This window comes from Pantherophis guttatus, chromosome 1 (assembly GCF_059756535.1).
Source record: "Pantherophis guttatus breed Tessera chromosome 1, ASM5975653v1, whole genome shotgun sequence".
NCBI lineage: Eukaryota > Metazoa > Chordata > Lepidosauria > Squamata > Colubridae > Pantherophis > Pantherophis guttatus.
In genome coordinates, this window is record NC_142063.1 from 111,401,188 (window position 1) to 111,414,945 (window position 13,758).

At 39.5% G+C, this 13,758-nt stretch overlaps 1 protein-coding gene across 1 annotated transcript in view; it reads left to right on the top strand.

Moving 5' to 3' along the window:
* Window positions 1-13,016, top strand: part of LOC117667020 (acyl-CoA (8-3)-desaturase-like) — a 34,296-nt gene extending 21,280 nt beyond the window's left edge. The window contains exons 6-12 of the mRNA XM_034420169.3: window positions 2,300-2,360; window positions 3,506-3,582; window positions 3,752-3,849; window positions 5,751-5,847; window positions 6,838-6,917; window positions 8,868-8,993; window positions 12,011-13,016. Coding sequence (XP_034276060.2) covers window positions 2,300-2,360; window positions 3,506-3,582; window positions 3,752-3,849; window positions 5,751-5,847; window positions 6,838-6,917; window positions 8,868-8,993; window positions 12,011-12,062 — 591 coding nt within the window. The 3' untranslated portion in view covers window positions 12,063-13,016. The remainder of the gene's footprint in view (window positions 1-2,299; window positions 2,361-3,505; window positions 3,583-3,751; window positions 3,850-5,750; window positions 5,848-6,837; window positions 6,918-8,867; window positions 8,994-12,010) is intronic.
* Window positions 13,017-13,758: the final 742 nt, after the last annotated feature.

The following is a 13,758-nucleotide window of genomic DNA, read 5'->3' on the forward strand; positions in this document are numbered from 1 at the left end:
TGAAATGAAAGTTGTAGAGCTGGAGATGTTGAGACGACCAGACAGGTACATACACAGGATCTTTTGGAATGCGATGGCTCACTCCACTCCCAGGAGGAAAGCTTCTTTCCTTTCAGGGAGAAAGAAAAAAGGGCTTGGGGAAGAAGGATATAATTTCGAAGAAATGTTCCCAGGAAGGGGACCCAATTCTTAGACAGATGCATCTATATCTTTTTATATTGAGAATAATCCTCTGGGGGAGTAAATCCTGCCTCCCTGACCTTCTAGAATGTTTTGAGAATGTCAGCATGTTATTAACCTGGATTTTCAAAAAGCCTTTAAGAAAATTTCTCATCAGAGACTCTTGATGAGACTCTTAATAAATTAATAAATAATAAATAAATAAATAAATAAATTAACCTAGCAGCTATAGATAAGAAGGCCTTTCCTTTGCTGGATTGCTTGTTGGTTAAAAATCAGAAAGTGGTGAGGTGGCCAAGGCTGCACATTATTCTAAATTGTTCCGGATAGTCAAAACCAAAAGAATTGGGGACACCTTATTTTAGAAAGAAGGCAACTGAAAAGGAACATGCCTGAACATATAAAATCATGTGTAATGTGGAGAGAATACAGACAGAGAGAAATGTTCTCCTTCTCTGGAAAGATAAGACCAGCAGTCATTCTGTAAAATTGTTTGAAAGGAAGCTTAAAATAGACAAAAGGAAGCACTTCCTTGAACAATGTATAATTAACTTGTGGAGTTTCTACCACAAGGCTGCATAGTGGCAGCTAAAACAGCTTGATTTAAAAGGGAATTGGTTATATTCATGGAAGATTAGTCTGTTGGTATTGAAGAGTGAATGTTATCACTCAGTTGTGGGGGCAGGGGGCACATACCAGGTATGTGCTGCTTGGAGGCACCTCAGAAAAATCTGCTTGGCCAGAAACAAACTGTGGGAGTAAGATGAACCACTTAAGGGCTATTCTTAGGTTCTCACTATATATGTTTATCCCCAAGTAAGTATGAATAGATTTGTTACTGCACTCTCTAATGTGTTGTCTTGAATGAATTATTCATAATTTCCTTGGCGACAGCTGCAGTAGCCACAGCAGCAGCAACAAAAACCTATTAAAGGATTCCAGTTCTTTTAGTGGCTAGATTATGGATGAAAGAAATCATACAAAGTTGCACACAGTACCTCCTTTTAGGCTCATACTGCTTTAATTACTTAGGTATGCGAGAGCAGTTTGAACTCTTCCTTTGTCTGAGGGATTCCTTTCATCCATTAAATTAAATTAAATTAAATTAAATTGCTAGCCAGATTTCATAGAAGAACTTCATTGGTTGTTAGCTGTCACCTTATTTGCCAGGATAAGCCTTATTAGAAATAAAGCATAGTTGAAGATTGTGGTGTGTTTCCCTTTTCTTCAAATGGAGAGAAGTACCAGGACAATTTACTGGTTTTAGTTTCTTTTGGGTGAAAAACATTTGGAGACTAATGACATATTTGCAGTATTCTTTATGGAAATATAAAGGCAAGGAGGAAGAGAAGAGAAGAGAAAGAGGGACTTCAGCATGATAGAAAACAATTTGCCCCCTTAGTTTCCTGTTTCACCCATCATGTGGGTTTAACTGTTTCCACCTAGAACCATATGCCATTCTCACTTCCTTCCAAACTGACAATTGCTCTCCCTTCTTTTTTTCCTTTCGTGTATAGTCTTCCATCTTCTACATATCACCTACTGGGAGCCACATATATACAGTATTTAGTGATCGTGAGCTCCCAAGACAATAGGGGAAGTTGCCAATGCAATTCTCTGGAGTTTTGTGTGCGGCCTTCCTGTGAGACATCTTGTTAATCTGGTTGCTCCTTCCTTTTCCTGGGAGTGTGGCTTTGTCATACAGGCTGAGTGCAGATACATAGGCTCCAGCTTCTCTTGTAGACCAAGAGATTACAGCTTCTTGTATTCTCTACCTACCTCTACCTCTTCAGTCAGCGGTGTGTTATGTATTAGCAACTTCTAAAACGTATTGCATGTGGTTTTCTAAAACTGATGGCTTTACTGAAGAAACTGCAATTGCTTTTAGACTGGGTTTGAATCTCATTTGTGTTGTGCCGATATACTGTATATGTACAATCTTTTATAGGCTTTGGAAACACTGGCACTGCTAAGATATCCTTAACTTTGGCTCAAATAACTTTGGCACGGATGGTAGAGAGTGATTGATGGACTTAGGTTTGCCAGGACAAGTTTGTGCATTTATCTGGTATGATTTGTTGAATGTTGACTTGCTATGAACCTTTCTCACCATACACAGCTTGGCATAAAGAAAAAGAAGTTCATGCCATACAATCACCAGCACAAATACTTCTTTCTCCGTGAGTATCATTTTCTTTTTGAGATATTCGTATTCTTATTAAGGGCACATAGGATACTAAAGAAACCAGTGATTTTTGTATGTGTGTGGTGTGGTTTTGCTGCCATTGGTTGGAAGGAAGAGTGAAACCCTATTTATCTGGGAAATATGGGGATAACCTTTTCCTGTAAAAAATGTCAACTAGTTATATTCCTGTCAAGTATCATTAGAAGGAGACCTTTTTTGCAGCCTTTGTACAATATTACTATAGCTGTTTTATGTCACCCTATTATAATCTCAAATGTTTCTACCCATCACATTATATTTAATACTCTATGGCAAACAGCACCATACCTGACAAATGAAGTTTTGTATCCCAGGATTAACACAGACCTGGTCCACCTGGTTCAATACTATCTGTATCCCCTTTTCATAATTGAAAATATGATAGATGTAGATGCATACGATGATGGAACTGAGCCACAGTGAACCAAATGGAATCTCCATGGTTACAGGAGCTTGGTGGCACAGTGGTTAACTCTGCCCACAGCCAGGAGTTTAATCCTGAGTGGCTCAAGGTTGATTCAGCTTTCTATCCTTTTGAGATTGGTAAAATGAGAACCCAGATTGTTGTGGGCAATATGATGACATTTGCAAACCACTTAGAGAGTGCTGTAAAGCACAATGGAATGGTAAACAAATCTATGTGCTATTGCTACTGCTACAGACACCTTACTTATTGAGTAGGAACATATTAGCATTATTTTACATCTGTTGGGCAAGTGAGGCTTTGAGGTTTGTTTCGTTAAAACAATTCTTAGGTCTTCCTGACACTTAGAGCCAATGAATGAGTGCGCAATTCTTCTCTGGCTTGCAAGAAAGTGAGACCACTACATCTGAATCTTAACAAAGTCTTCACAAAGTCCCCCTCCTCTTATTCAGTAGGTAGGGAATAGAGAAAGTGATATCATTAAATATCTATACAGGAGAATATTCATAGCTCAGCACTGATAATGTTATCTAGTTTGAATGATGAAATGCCTGCAAGAAAACAACAACAAAGCTTAGAAAGCATTAATGACCCCTCTCTTTAACCTTGAGCTACAGATATTCTACTTTGCTTTGAGTTGATTTTATTTAGACATGTAACTTTGCATTCTTCCTTAGTTGGTCCACCAGCTCTGGTGCCTTTCTACCTGCAGTGGTATGTTTTCTACTTCGTTGTTCAACGCAAAAATTGGGTGGTAAGTCGTATTTCCATTATGGTTTCAAAAGGAGGTTGCATTTCTATTGTAGCATAATAAAGGGAGCCATAGCAAAAATGTAGGTGCGTTTTTAGGATTCTGTAGATGCATTTTGGTATGGGATTACACCATACTATTTGACAGAATATTTCTCTGTTTTTTGTGGCAGGATTTAGCTTGGATGGTGACCTTCTATCTCCGGTTCTTCATAACATACTCATTTCTACTAGATCTCAAGAGTCTGTTGGGTCTCTTTCTCCTGCTCAGGCGAGTTGCATTTGATCCCACACTTTTCCTGATTTCTTTGGGTTGCCATGCCATGTCCTTGTAGGCAAAGCTTTTTGCCTTATGCAGCCATATGTATTGGCTTTCAAGGTCTGCAATTCTCAAGACATTCTAAGATAGTATTGATTCTCGCACAGTTGGGAGGACACCAGTCGGGGCAAATTGAATAAATACATACATCAATATTCAGACCCAAAACCAGAATTTTGCTTTCTCTCTTGCTTGAGTGCTCTGATTCAGACCAGGAATGGAATGCCTCAGCCTTCCCTGAGAGGATGTTGTGGGATGGAGCATGTTCACATACAATGCCTTTTTGCATTTATAGATGCATGGTGTCTTCTCAGAGTTGCTTTTCAGCAGATGGCAACATCTAGTCAACCTTAGTTGATCTTGGAATGGCCAAGATTCTGAGCAGCTTTGTCCATGGCTATATTACTTGGATTGAAGACCCCCTGGAAGTTTCAGAGTTGTTGATTAGACCTGGAAGTTTTAAAATCTTTCTGGAAGAAGAGAATGTCAAATCCCTTTTATCACATCGCCAAGATGTGCCATGTATACACTCACATAGAGTTGAACCAGTGGTGAAATGTAAAATTTGTTACTACTGGTTCTGTGGGCGTGGCTTGGTGGGGGGGGAATATGACTAAGTGGGCGTGGCCAACTTTTTTTTTTAACTTTTAAAACCATTTTTTCTACAACCTCTTCGGTTGAAGTGGTTGTAAAAAAAATGCTTTTAAAGCCTCTGATGATCCCAGCTGACTTATCTGATTGGCAGAGGCTTTCTTTTTTTTTTTCAAAGCCTCTGACGATCCCAGCTGACTTGCCTGATCAGCAGAGGCATTTTTTCCTTTTTCCTTTTTTCTATAACCTCTTTGGCTGGAGAGGCTTTTTTTTTTTTTTACTTTTAAAAGCATTTTTTCAGCCAAAGAGGTTGTAGAAAAAATGCTTTAAAAAAAAAAGCCTCTGATGATTGCGCGGCTCAGCTGGGCATGGCGGGGGACAGGGATTTTTGCTACCGGTTCTCCGAACCACCCACCTCCATCGCTACCGGATTGGGCGATCCGGTCTGAACTGGGAGCATTTCACCCCTGAATTGAACTCAAGAAGAGCATGTCTTTTCCTTTCTTTTTCTTTTAATCAGAATTAGGGTCAGGGTTTTCTCTTCACATCTTCCCAGCCATTATACTGACATTTTCTCAGTGGAAAACAAATGCTAAATAGGCTACATCCCGAGTCCAATTTTACCATGAAGGTTGATGGATTATGTGCCATCAAATGGTTTTTGACTCTTGTGACAACATAGATTTTCTCCATGAGAATAGAGATTAATCTACTATAATTCACAGGGAAATCTACAACTCCAAATCCTCTCCTATCAAAAAGAGAATCAATTTGGTGTGATGATTAAGGTGCTGAGCTAGAGACTGTGAGTTCCAGGTGTCCCTTAGGCATGAAAGCCAGCTGGGTGACTTTGAGCCAATCACTTTCTCTCAGGCCAACTCACCTTTCATGGTTGATATTGTAGGAAAAATAAAAGGAGAAACATCACATTCACCATTTTGAGTTGTACAAAATAAAGATGGGAAATTATTGTTAAGAGTTATTGTTAGTTGTTAACAACATTATTGTTATAATTATTATTAATAATAGTAGAGGTTCTTAATATGCCACTGTTACTCTGAATAATAATGAATTCTTCAGTAGCTCATTTTTTTATAGGGAAAAATATATCTCATATTTGGCTTTTGTTTAATTTTCTTCGAGTTGCATTTCCCCCTAATTCTGCTCCTCTTTTGGTGTTTCTCTACTACTTCCAAACTGCTTTATTTGTATTTTTGTGTAGGTTGCAAAAATTGTAATCTGCTTTTATATTTGCTGCCTAGAATCATAGAAAGTCACTGGTTTGTCTGGGTGACACAAATGAACCACATCCCAATGGCCATTGATTATGATAAGAACATGGACTGGCTTTCAATGCAGGTGAGATGCACATCCTCCCCCACCCTTATTTCAGGTGACATATCTTATTCATATATATATGTGATATAATAGATAGAGTGGAAGAAGGCAAAAGAGAAAAATGAAATTCTCCTTCTGAGGAAGAAGACTGGTGTGAGGCAAGAACTGTCTGATCTCAAGCTTTGATAGTCCTTAGATATGAGGTAGGATGAAATAGATTTTGCCCCTTAAAATCCCCCTCTCATCCCCCGAAATATTTGGACATGCAGATCAAGATCTGCTCTGGGATTAAAACATTGCACAAGACTAGTTAGGTACCTGTAGATCCTTGAAGGGTTTTTGGGGTTGAGATCTGCTTGAGATTTTCTGCTATTCTCTGAGATTACAGAGGCTGTATTAAGAAACATAGTTTACCAATAAGCCATATGTTTGGATTTTTTTTGGGGGGGGGCAGGGGTAGGATGATCAGAGTCATTGCAGACATAATATGGAAGTCATTTTGGTTTTCTGCAGTTCAGATTGCAAGTGAGAAAGCATATTTGTTCTGTAATAGTCTTGATAGCATCCATGGGTGTAAATTGTTCAACTTGCCTTTTCCTTGTGGGAATTCAGGGCCAAATTAAGAGTCCATTATAAGCAGAATATTTATAAAGTGAACCATGCTATTACACCTTGTTTGCAGGTCAGTGAGTTCTAAGGATATCAATTTATTCCATCCAGATAAGTAGAACCTAAGCCTAGCTCTGATTCAGAGACCAACCCTTATGTGGCACAAATAAAATCAGGGTTCTAGAAAGGGGAGACAAGTCTTAAAGTTGTGATCATTATAACAGTTTTCTGCTTATATGGGACTCACCATGGAGTTCTCACACTAACTTTATTTTGATCCAAAGTATAAAATTTTCTTCTTGCTTAGAGTACAGATTGAGAAAGCTGCAGGAAATGTCCAGCCAGAAACAAAATCACTACATTCTTAGAGTTGGTTTATTCCTCTCTTTTTTCCCGTTTCAGCTTCAGGCAACATGCAATGTAAACCAGTCCTTATTCAACGACTGGTTTACAGGGCACCTCAACTTCCAAATTGAACATCAGTAAGTACATTTGTCTTAGGGGAAATGGAAATTTGGGGAGTGGGGGTAACACAGTTTCAAATAACTCAGAGCTTAGGAAATAAAGGGGATATTGCTTGATAATTGTGTTTGCTACATTTTCACTGTTGTTCTCACCATATTTGTCTTCTGAAGTTTCACATAGGATCCCGAATGAAGAGGAACATAAGTATTATGCAGATTAAAAATCTTCAATAAGATATCCAAGGTTCCTTCAAACCCTATTATTTTATGTTCTAATAATTCATCAGACTCATTTCAAGGAATAACTAGCTGACTTTCACATCTTTCATTGTTGCTTTACCTAGAACAAATTTCCTCTTTCTTTCTTGAGAACTTAACCTGAATCCTCCTACTTTCTCCTACAAAGCCTGTTCTTTGTTCTTTAACCCTTAAGTCCCTTCTCCCTTTGCCTGCTTATTCTCCAAATGTTCATCCTTATTTTTCCCTGAGGAAAAATCAAACTGCCACACCCCCATCTTTCACTTCTCCTGATATCCCAGACCTAAAATCATAACCAATTTACTCTCAACAAAACTGAATACTTCAATGGGGCAATACTTTCTTCTGCCCTTCTCCTCTCTGGCCAGGTAGGTCTTCTGTCAATATGGTCTTTCCTCACATACAGCATCCTCTCCTGCTCTTCCTCTCAGTGTTTTGAAGTAGTATGAATGGCTGGCCTACAAAAGCTGTACACAACTCAGTCAGTTGAGATACAGACTTGCCAGGCTCCAACAGAAGTGAACATGGCTAGAAATCACATTTTTTCTATTGCAGGAAACAGGAGTTATAACAGATATTTAATTATTTCTCATTGAGAGGAAACAGTTCTGGACTTTTCTGCACTATAGCAAGTTGTACATGTAGATCAACCCTCATAATTTATAACCATTCAGATTGTTAGGAAATGGTTATTTGTCTAACTAGTTGGTCAGGCAATATATAAACCAACAATGTATGTTTGCAGTCAGAAAGGTATTATATTGCTTTAAGACTGTATTGCATCATCCTGTATCCTGATTGGCTAAGCTCTGTAGCCAATGTACTTAAGGGAAGTCAGGATCACGGCTTGTGTGGATACTACATCATTTTACCTGCTTATTTGCTTTAACTCTCTACCTGATCTCTCTGCATGATCACTAGCTACATGTTGCTTTCTACTATTTATTGAATTTTTTGATATTGAACTTGTTCCTGTTGTGAAACTCAAGAACTGTTTTATTGTGTATGATTACAGCTGATAAGAAGACTTTGTACTTGAAATATCCCTGGATTGATCTTTTAACTCTCGTATTATCTGTGTATGACTTGGATAGTTTTTGGACTTTGCTTTGGACTCACTGTGTTTGTGTGTTGACTATGATTGTTCACAACCACTCCCAGTTGCTTTTCATGCGTTTACTCAAAGGGTACTCTGCTCAATAACCCACAGCATCAGTTATGAGCCAAGAATATCCTTAACACAGATTTTGAATATTTCATACACTCTTGCGATCCACCCTTTTTGGAGAAGAGACTTGGATTTCCTCTAACCCCTTTACTGTCAATGATAGATGCTTGTTATAGTCTCCTCATTCTAGGCCTCCCATTCAGATTGTTCAATCTTTCAGCCACTGAACCCTGACAAGACCCATTACAATAATCTGTGAAGATGGTTAAGGGTAAAAAAATGGCAAGACATAGCCACAGAAGGAAAACTCACCATGCAATCAATCTTAGATATATCTCTGCCTGTTTTGCTTAAGAACTCAATCAAACTAGGCAAGAGATGCCAGAACTCTGCTTAGGTGCTTCTTCTAAACCTTTCTGTTCAGCTCCTTTGGGAAGAGGTTGTTGGGCTTGAAGGCATGCCTATCTCATTATTATAAGAAGGGGAGCACTAGACTGTATGACATCTTACAGGTCTCTCTCTCTCTCTTTTCTTTCATGTAGCCTTTTTCCCACCATGCCTCGACATAATTACTGGAAGGTGACCCCCTTGGTGAAGTCCATTTGTGAAAAGCATGGCATCCAGTATCAATCTAAGCCTTTATTCACAGCCTTTGCAGATGTTGTATGGTAAGCATTGGCTCTTATAACAAAGTTGAACCTTTTTTGATCCACTGTGATCATTAAGTTCACAGACCGTACTGGGTCTTATCACAAGTGGAGACGAAACTGTACAGAGGGGAGGTTCAAAAACTATCCACATGGTACTTAAAAAACAACCTGCACCTGAACATCAGCAAGACTAAGGAGATGGTGTTGGACTTCTGGAGGAAGAGAGAGGATTCTGCCTCACTTTACATCAAGGGGGGCTGTGTAGGGAGAGTTTCCTCCTTTAAATTCCTAGGAGTCCATCTCAGCGAAGACCTCACCTGGAAAAAAACAGTTCCAGGAAGGCCCAACAGAGACTCCATTTTCTTAGGGTCTTGTGTAAAAATAGGGTAGAACAACAACTGATGACCTCCTTTTACTGGTCCACAATAGAAAGCGTCTTCACTTAATGCATTACAGTATGATATGCTGGTTTGACAGCCGCAGATAGAAAAATATTACAGAAGGTGGTGAGCACAGCACAAAACATCATGGGCTGTCCCCTGATACCACTAGATGAGATCTCTAGGGATCGCTGCCTTAGAAGAGTGAGGAAACTCCTCAGGGATGACTCACACCCTGGTCAGCACTTCTTTACCCTCCTTCCATCGGGAAGGAGATACAGAAGCATAGCCAGCCACACAAACAGGCTGAAGAACAGTTTTTATCCGTGGGCTGTCAGACTCCTGAATGCGAAATAACATCATAACTATGTAGTATGATGGACTTGCAGGGCTGGTGCAATGTGTAACATGTTCACACTGGTGCAATAGGACTGGGTGTTTGTTAATATGATTTATTGGGTTAGGGATTTTCTGTCTTCACTGTGAATTGTATTGTGTTGGGGGAGGGTGCACTGAGGGAGCTCAACCAATCTCATTGTACATATGTTGTGCACTGACAATAAAGATTTGAAATTTTGTCCCAAAGGTGCTTTCCTAAAAAGTAACTGGATTTCTTGTTTTTTTCCTTGAAAATGGTTCACTTCTTATCCAAGAAGTTTCTTCAGTTCTCAGCTTCTTCAGCTTCTTAGATGAAAGTAAACATTTTCAAAAAAAAAAAAAAAACCCAAGAAAGTACAATTGCTTTTTGGAAAAGCACCTTTGTGACAACCATAACCTGGATGATAGAAAATCTCCATAGACATCAAACTTTTTTTGGCAAAGCAATTTCACTGATGAGAATGCATTTTTGGAAAAACCAAGGAAAATAACTTTGACAGAAATATGTAAGAACTATTATCTAGACAAAGGAAGTTATTATCTAGACACCCCTTGTCCTTGTCAGCTAAACAATGCTGGCTGGCGGGCCCGCGGGGGAGGGCCTTCTCTGTGGCTGCCCCAGCTCTCTGGAACCAGTTACCTCCTGAGGTCCGGACCATCCCCACCTTATTGGCCTTCCGAAAAGCGGTGAAGACCTGGCTTTTCCGGCAGGCCTGGGGCCGTTGATCTTGCTCTTGTGATCTGGCGAGATCCGGCCATGAATGGCGTGAATGAGTTTTTAATGTTTTTAATTTTTAAATGTTTTTTATAATGATTTTTTAAAATGTATTGTGAGCTGCCCTGAGTCTTCGGAGAGGGGAGGCATATAAATTGAATTAATTAAATTAAATTAGACAAAGAATGAACCGGTAGCAAAGGTTAGTGAAACCCACCCCTGATAAGGACAGCCACAAGTCAGGAGCTTATTACAGGAACCACCTTTGGTTCTCCAATTGTCTTTGAGGAAGTCTTAGAGTTCTGAGATTGCACTGGTGTTCTAAGATACCCAATGCATATTTAGCCGGTGACTGCATGCAAATCGATGTAAGTACATGAAGAAATCTCATATGATTACTTGGTTCCCTCAAGTCACAAACAAATATGTGAACCGAATCTATTGAAAAGTATAGCTTAATACTCTGGTTTCTCTTCAGATCGTATAGATCTTTCTCCTTTTACTATTGAAAATTATAACCTCAAAATGTGATGAAAACACAGCCATGGCTTATTCACTGAATGATTTATTCACACATGCAAGGCTCTATTTCACCATACAGATAGTTCTTGATTAATGATCACTCATTTAGCAAATGTTCAAAATTGTGATTGTGCTGAACGAATACTGTAGTACTTACAACAGTCCTTGAAATTCTGAGCATTGCAGCAACTCCCCTCCCACTGCCAGGTCATGCGATTGTCATTTGGGCATTTGGCAACCAGTCCACACTTACCACAGCTGCAGCATCTGACAGTCATGTGATCATTCCCAGGAGGAAAGGTTGCAAGTTGCTTCTGTTGCTTTTTTTCCTGAGGAACCTGCTACAGAGAATGAGATCTTGCCTACAGTGTTCCCTGCCCAAATTGTGCAGCAACTCCCTTCACCTGGCTGTGCTTGTATGGTGTCACAGTATCCCTTCCCTCACCCAGCCACAATTGTTTGCACAATGCTATACTGTCCCCTCACTCACCTGGCTGCACTTCATAATACTCACCTGCCTGCCGGCCTGCTTGCAAGCTGCCTGAGACTTTGGATTTCCTACCAGTTTCCCTATTGATTTAACTTGTTGGAAGTTGGCAGGAAATCACAAGTTATAGTCACATGAGATCCCTGCTTAATGACCTGCAATCTTCACTTAACAAAGGCAGTGGGGACTGCCAGGATTGTCATGGCTAAATGATGCAGTTAGATAAAGTGCTTTACAACCATACTGCTTGGTAATAGAAATTCTGATCCCAATTGCTGTTGTAAGTTGAGGACTACCTGTATATCATTTCATGAAGAGTTTATGTACATAAATAAGTACCATGACTCTCTCCAGGAGATAGTACTGCCTTAATCCCTGTAATTTAATTCTCTCCAGTCCATGTTCTTCCATCTTGGATGATCCTTACATTTCTTATCCTACCATTCACATTTGTCATTGGTGCATACCCCGCATTTCCTTGTTCAACTGTTAATGTGATTTCTTCTTCATAGTGCCTGAGCTGGCTTTACCTCTTTTCTACTCTTTCTTCTAGCTCTCTCAAGGAATCGGGGCAGCTCTGGTTGGATGCCTACTTGCACAAGTAGGAGCCAAACACCATCCCTTGTGGGACAGTTTTTCCCATCCTTGTCACCTCTGCAATTGAAGAAAGCAAGTGCTGGTTGAGTTGGGGAAGATTACCCTTGTGAGCTGAATTCTGAAACCTGGTGTTGCTACTCCAAACATTCTCATGTTTTCCTTTTTAACTTGTGCATCTACTATCTCTCCTTTCTGCCTGCTGACCTGAAAGTTTGTTCAAAAATGCATATTCTCCAGCCTTCAGGACAGAAAGCAATACCAGGAAAGGTCTTCACTGCCACTTCACTAAACTTGGTGTTTAGCAAAAAAAAAAAAACAACAAAACACTACCTTAGTTGCCTATTCATTGTGGAGTACAAGAGCCTATTTTGTGGAAGCAGTTGAAAGGAGAGAACCTGGAAAGAGAAATTCAGGAGCTGGGAATAGAAACTCCTGGTAGGGGAGATTCAAACTGGGCCATAGCTTAGCACTGGAGAAATTTGGAGAAGGAAGAAACAAAGGAGATTACAGGGGCTGAGAGCCTTGATTGAAAGCAGCATATCAAGGAAATAAATCAATGATTTACATGAATAGATATCAATCAGTTCCTGGATGTGATTCACAAGCACTAGAGAATAGTTAGGCAAGCTTAATTATGGGGAGGAAAAGAGGATTGTCTTTTGTGCCACAACTCCCTGACATTCCTGGATGTACTTTACATAAAAGGATAAAGAACATAATATAATTAATCACATGCCTCTTCTATAAGTGTATAAGACAAGTTAGTGAAAGGAGACTAATGAATGTTGATGGATTTATTATTAATTATTAGTGCAAATAAATGCTGTTAGTCTTTGGGCAAATCTGTTGTTACATTTTGGAGGTGCAAGAGGAGAATTAAATCTTTCGGTATTGCTTATTTATTATGACCACTTTCTATGCCTGAATTAAACTTCGTTCTCCAGAAGGGCTAAACTTCTAAACTTTATGACTTGTTGACTTCAACTCCCAGAATTCATGAGCCAGAATGGCTACCAACCACCCCCAAAGTTGTATGCTGCTCTTTGATTCTCATGCAAGCTGACAGAGCCAAGTCTTTTATGCTCTTCCTCCGAAAAATAGGGACCAATATCACCTCTAGGGGAAAAATGTTTCATAGGGTGGGGCAATAGCAGAGAAGGTTGTCGCCCTAGATCCCATCAGTCATATTTCTTTAACTGAAGGGATCCATAAAATATCCTCTCAGCATGACTAGATAGTATGGTTTGAGGTAATTTGGGTAAAACAGCTTCTCAGGTAACTGGTCCCATGCCATGAGTGGCTTTAAAGATAATAACCAACACCTTGTACTGAAAGCAAACTGGCATCCAATGCAGTTCACACAGCAGAGGTGTTATAACACAATCCTTGAGGTACCCAGAACAGCTCACTTGCTTGCATTCTGCACCACACCAGCTGTAGCTTCCAGATGCTCTTTAAAAATAGCCCCATGTAGGGCACATTGTAACATAAATTGATCCATACTACTAAATGATTCATTCTACTAAATGAACACTGAGGGAAATATTGTTTCTGTTGTTAAATGGATGGATTGTACTGGGTTTTATTGCAAACACTCTATATGGGTGTTACGCAGATTAACCATGTAGTACAGTTGTCAATTACTTCACTGCCTTGAAGCTAAACAAGAGCCAAGTATCTCCACCAATGATTTTTCCATAATCA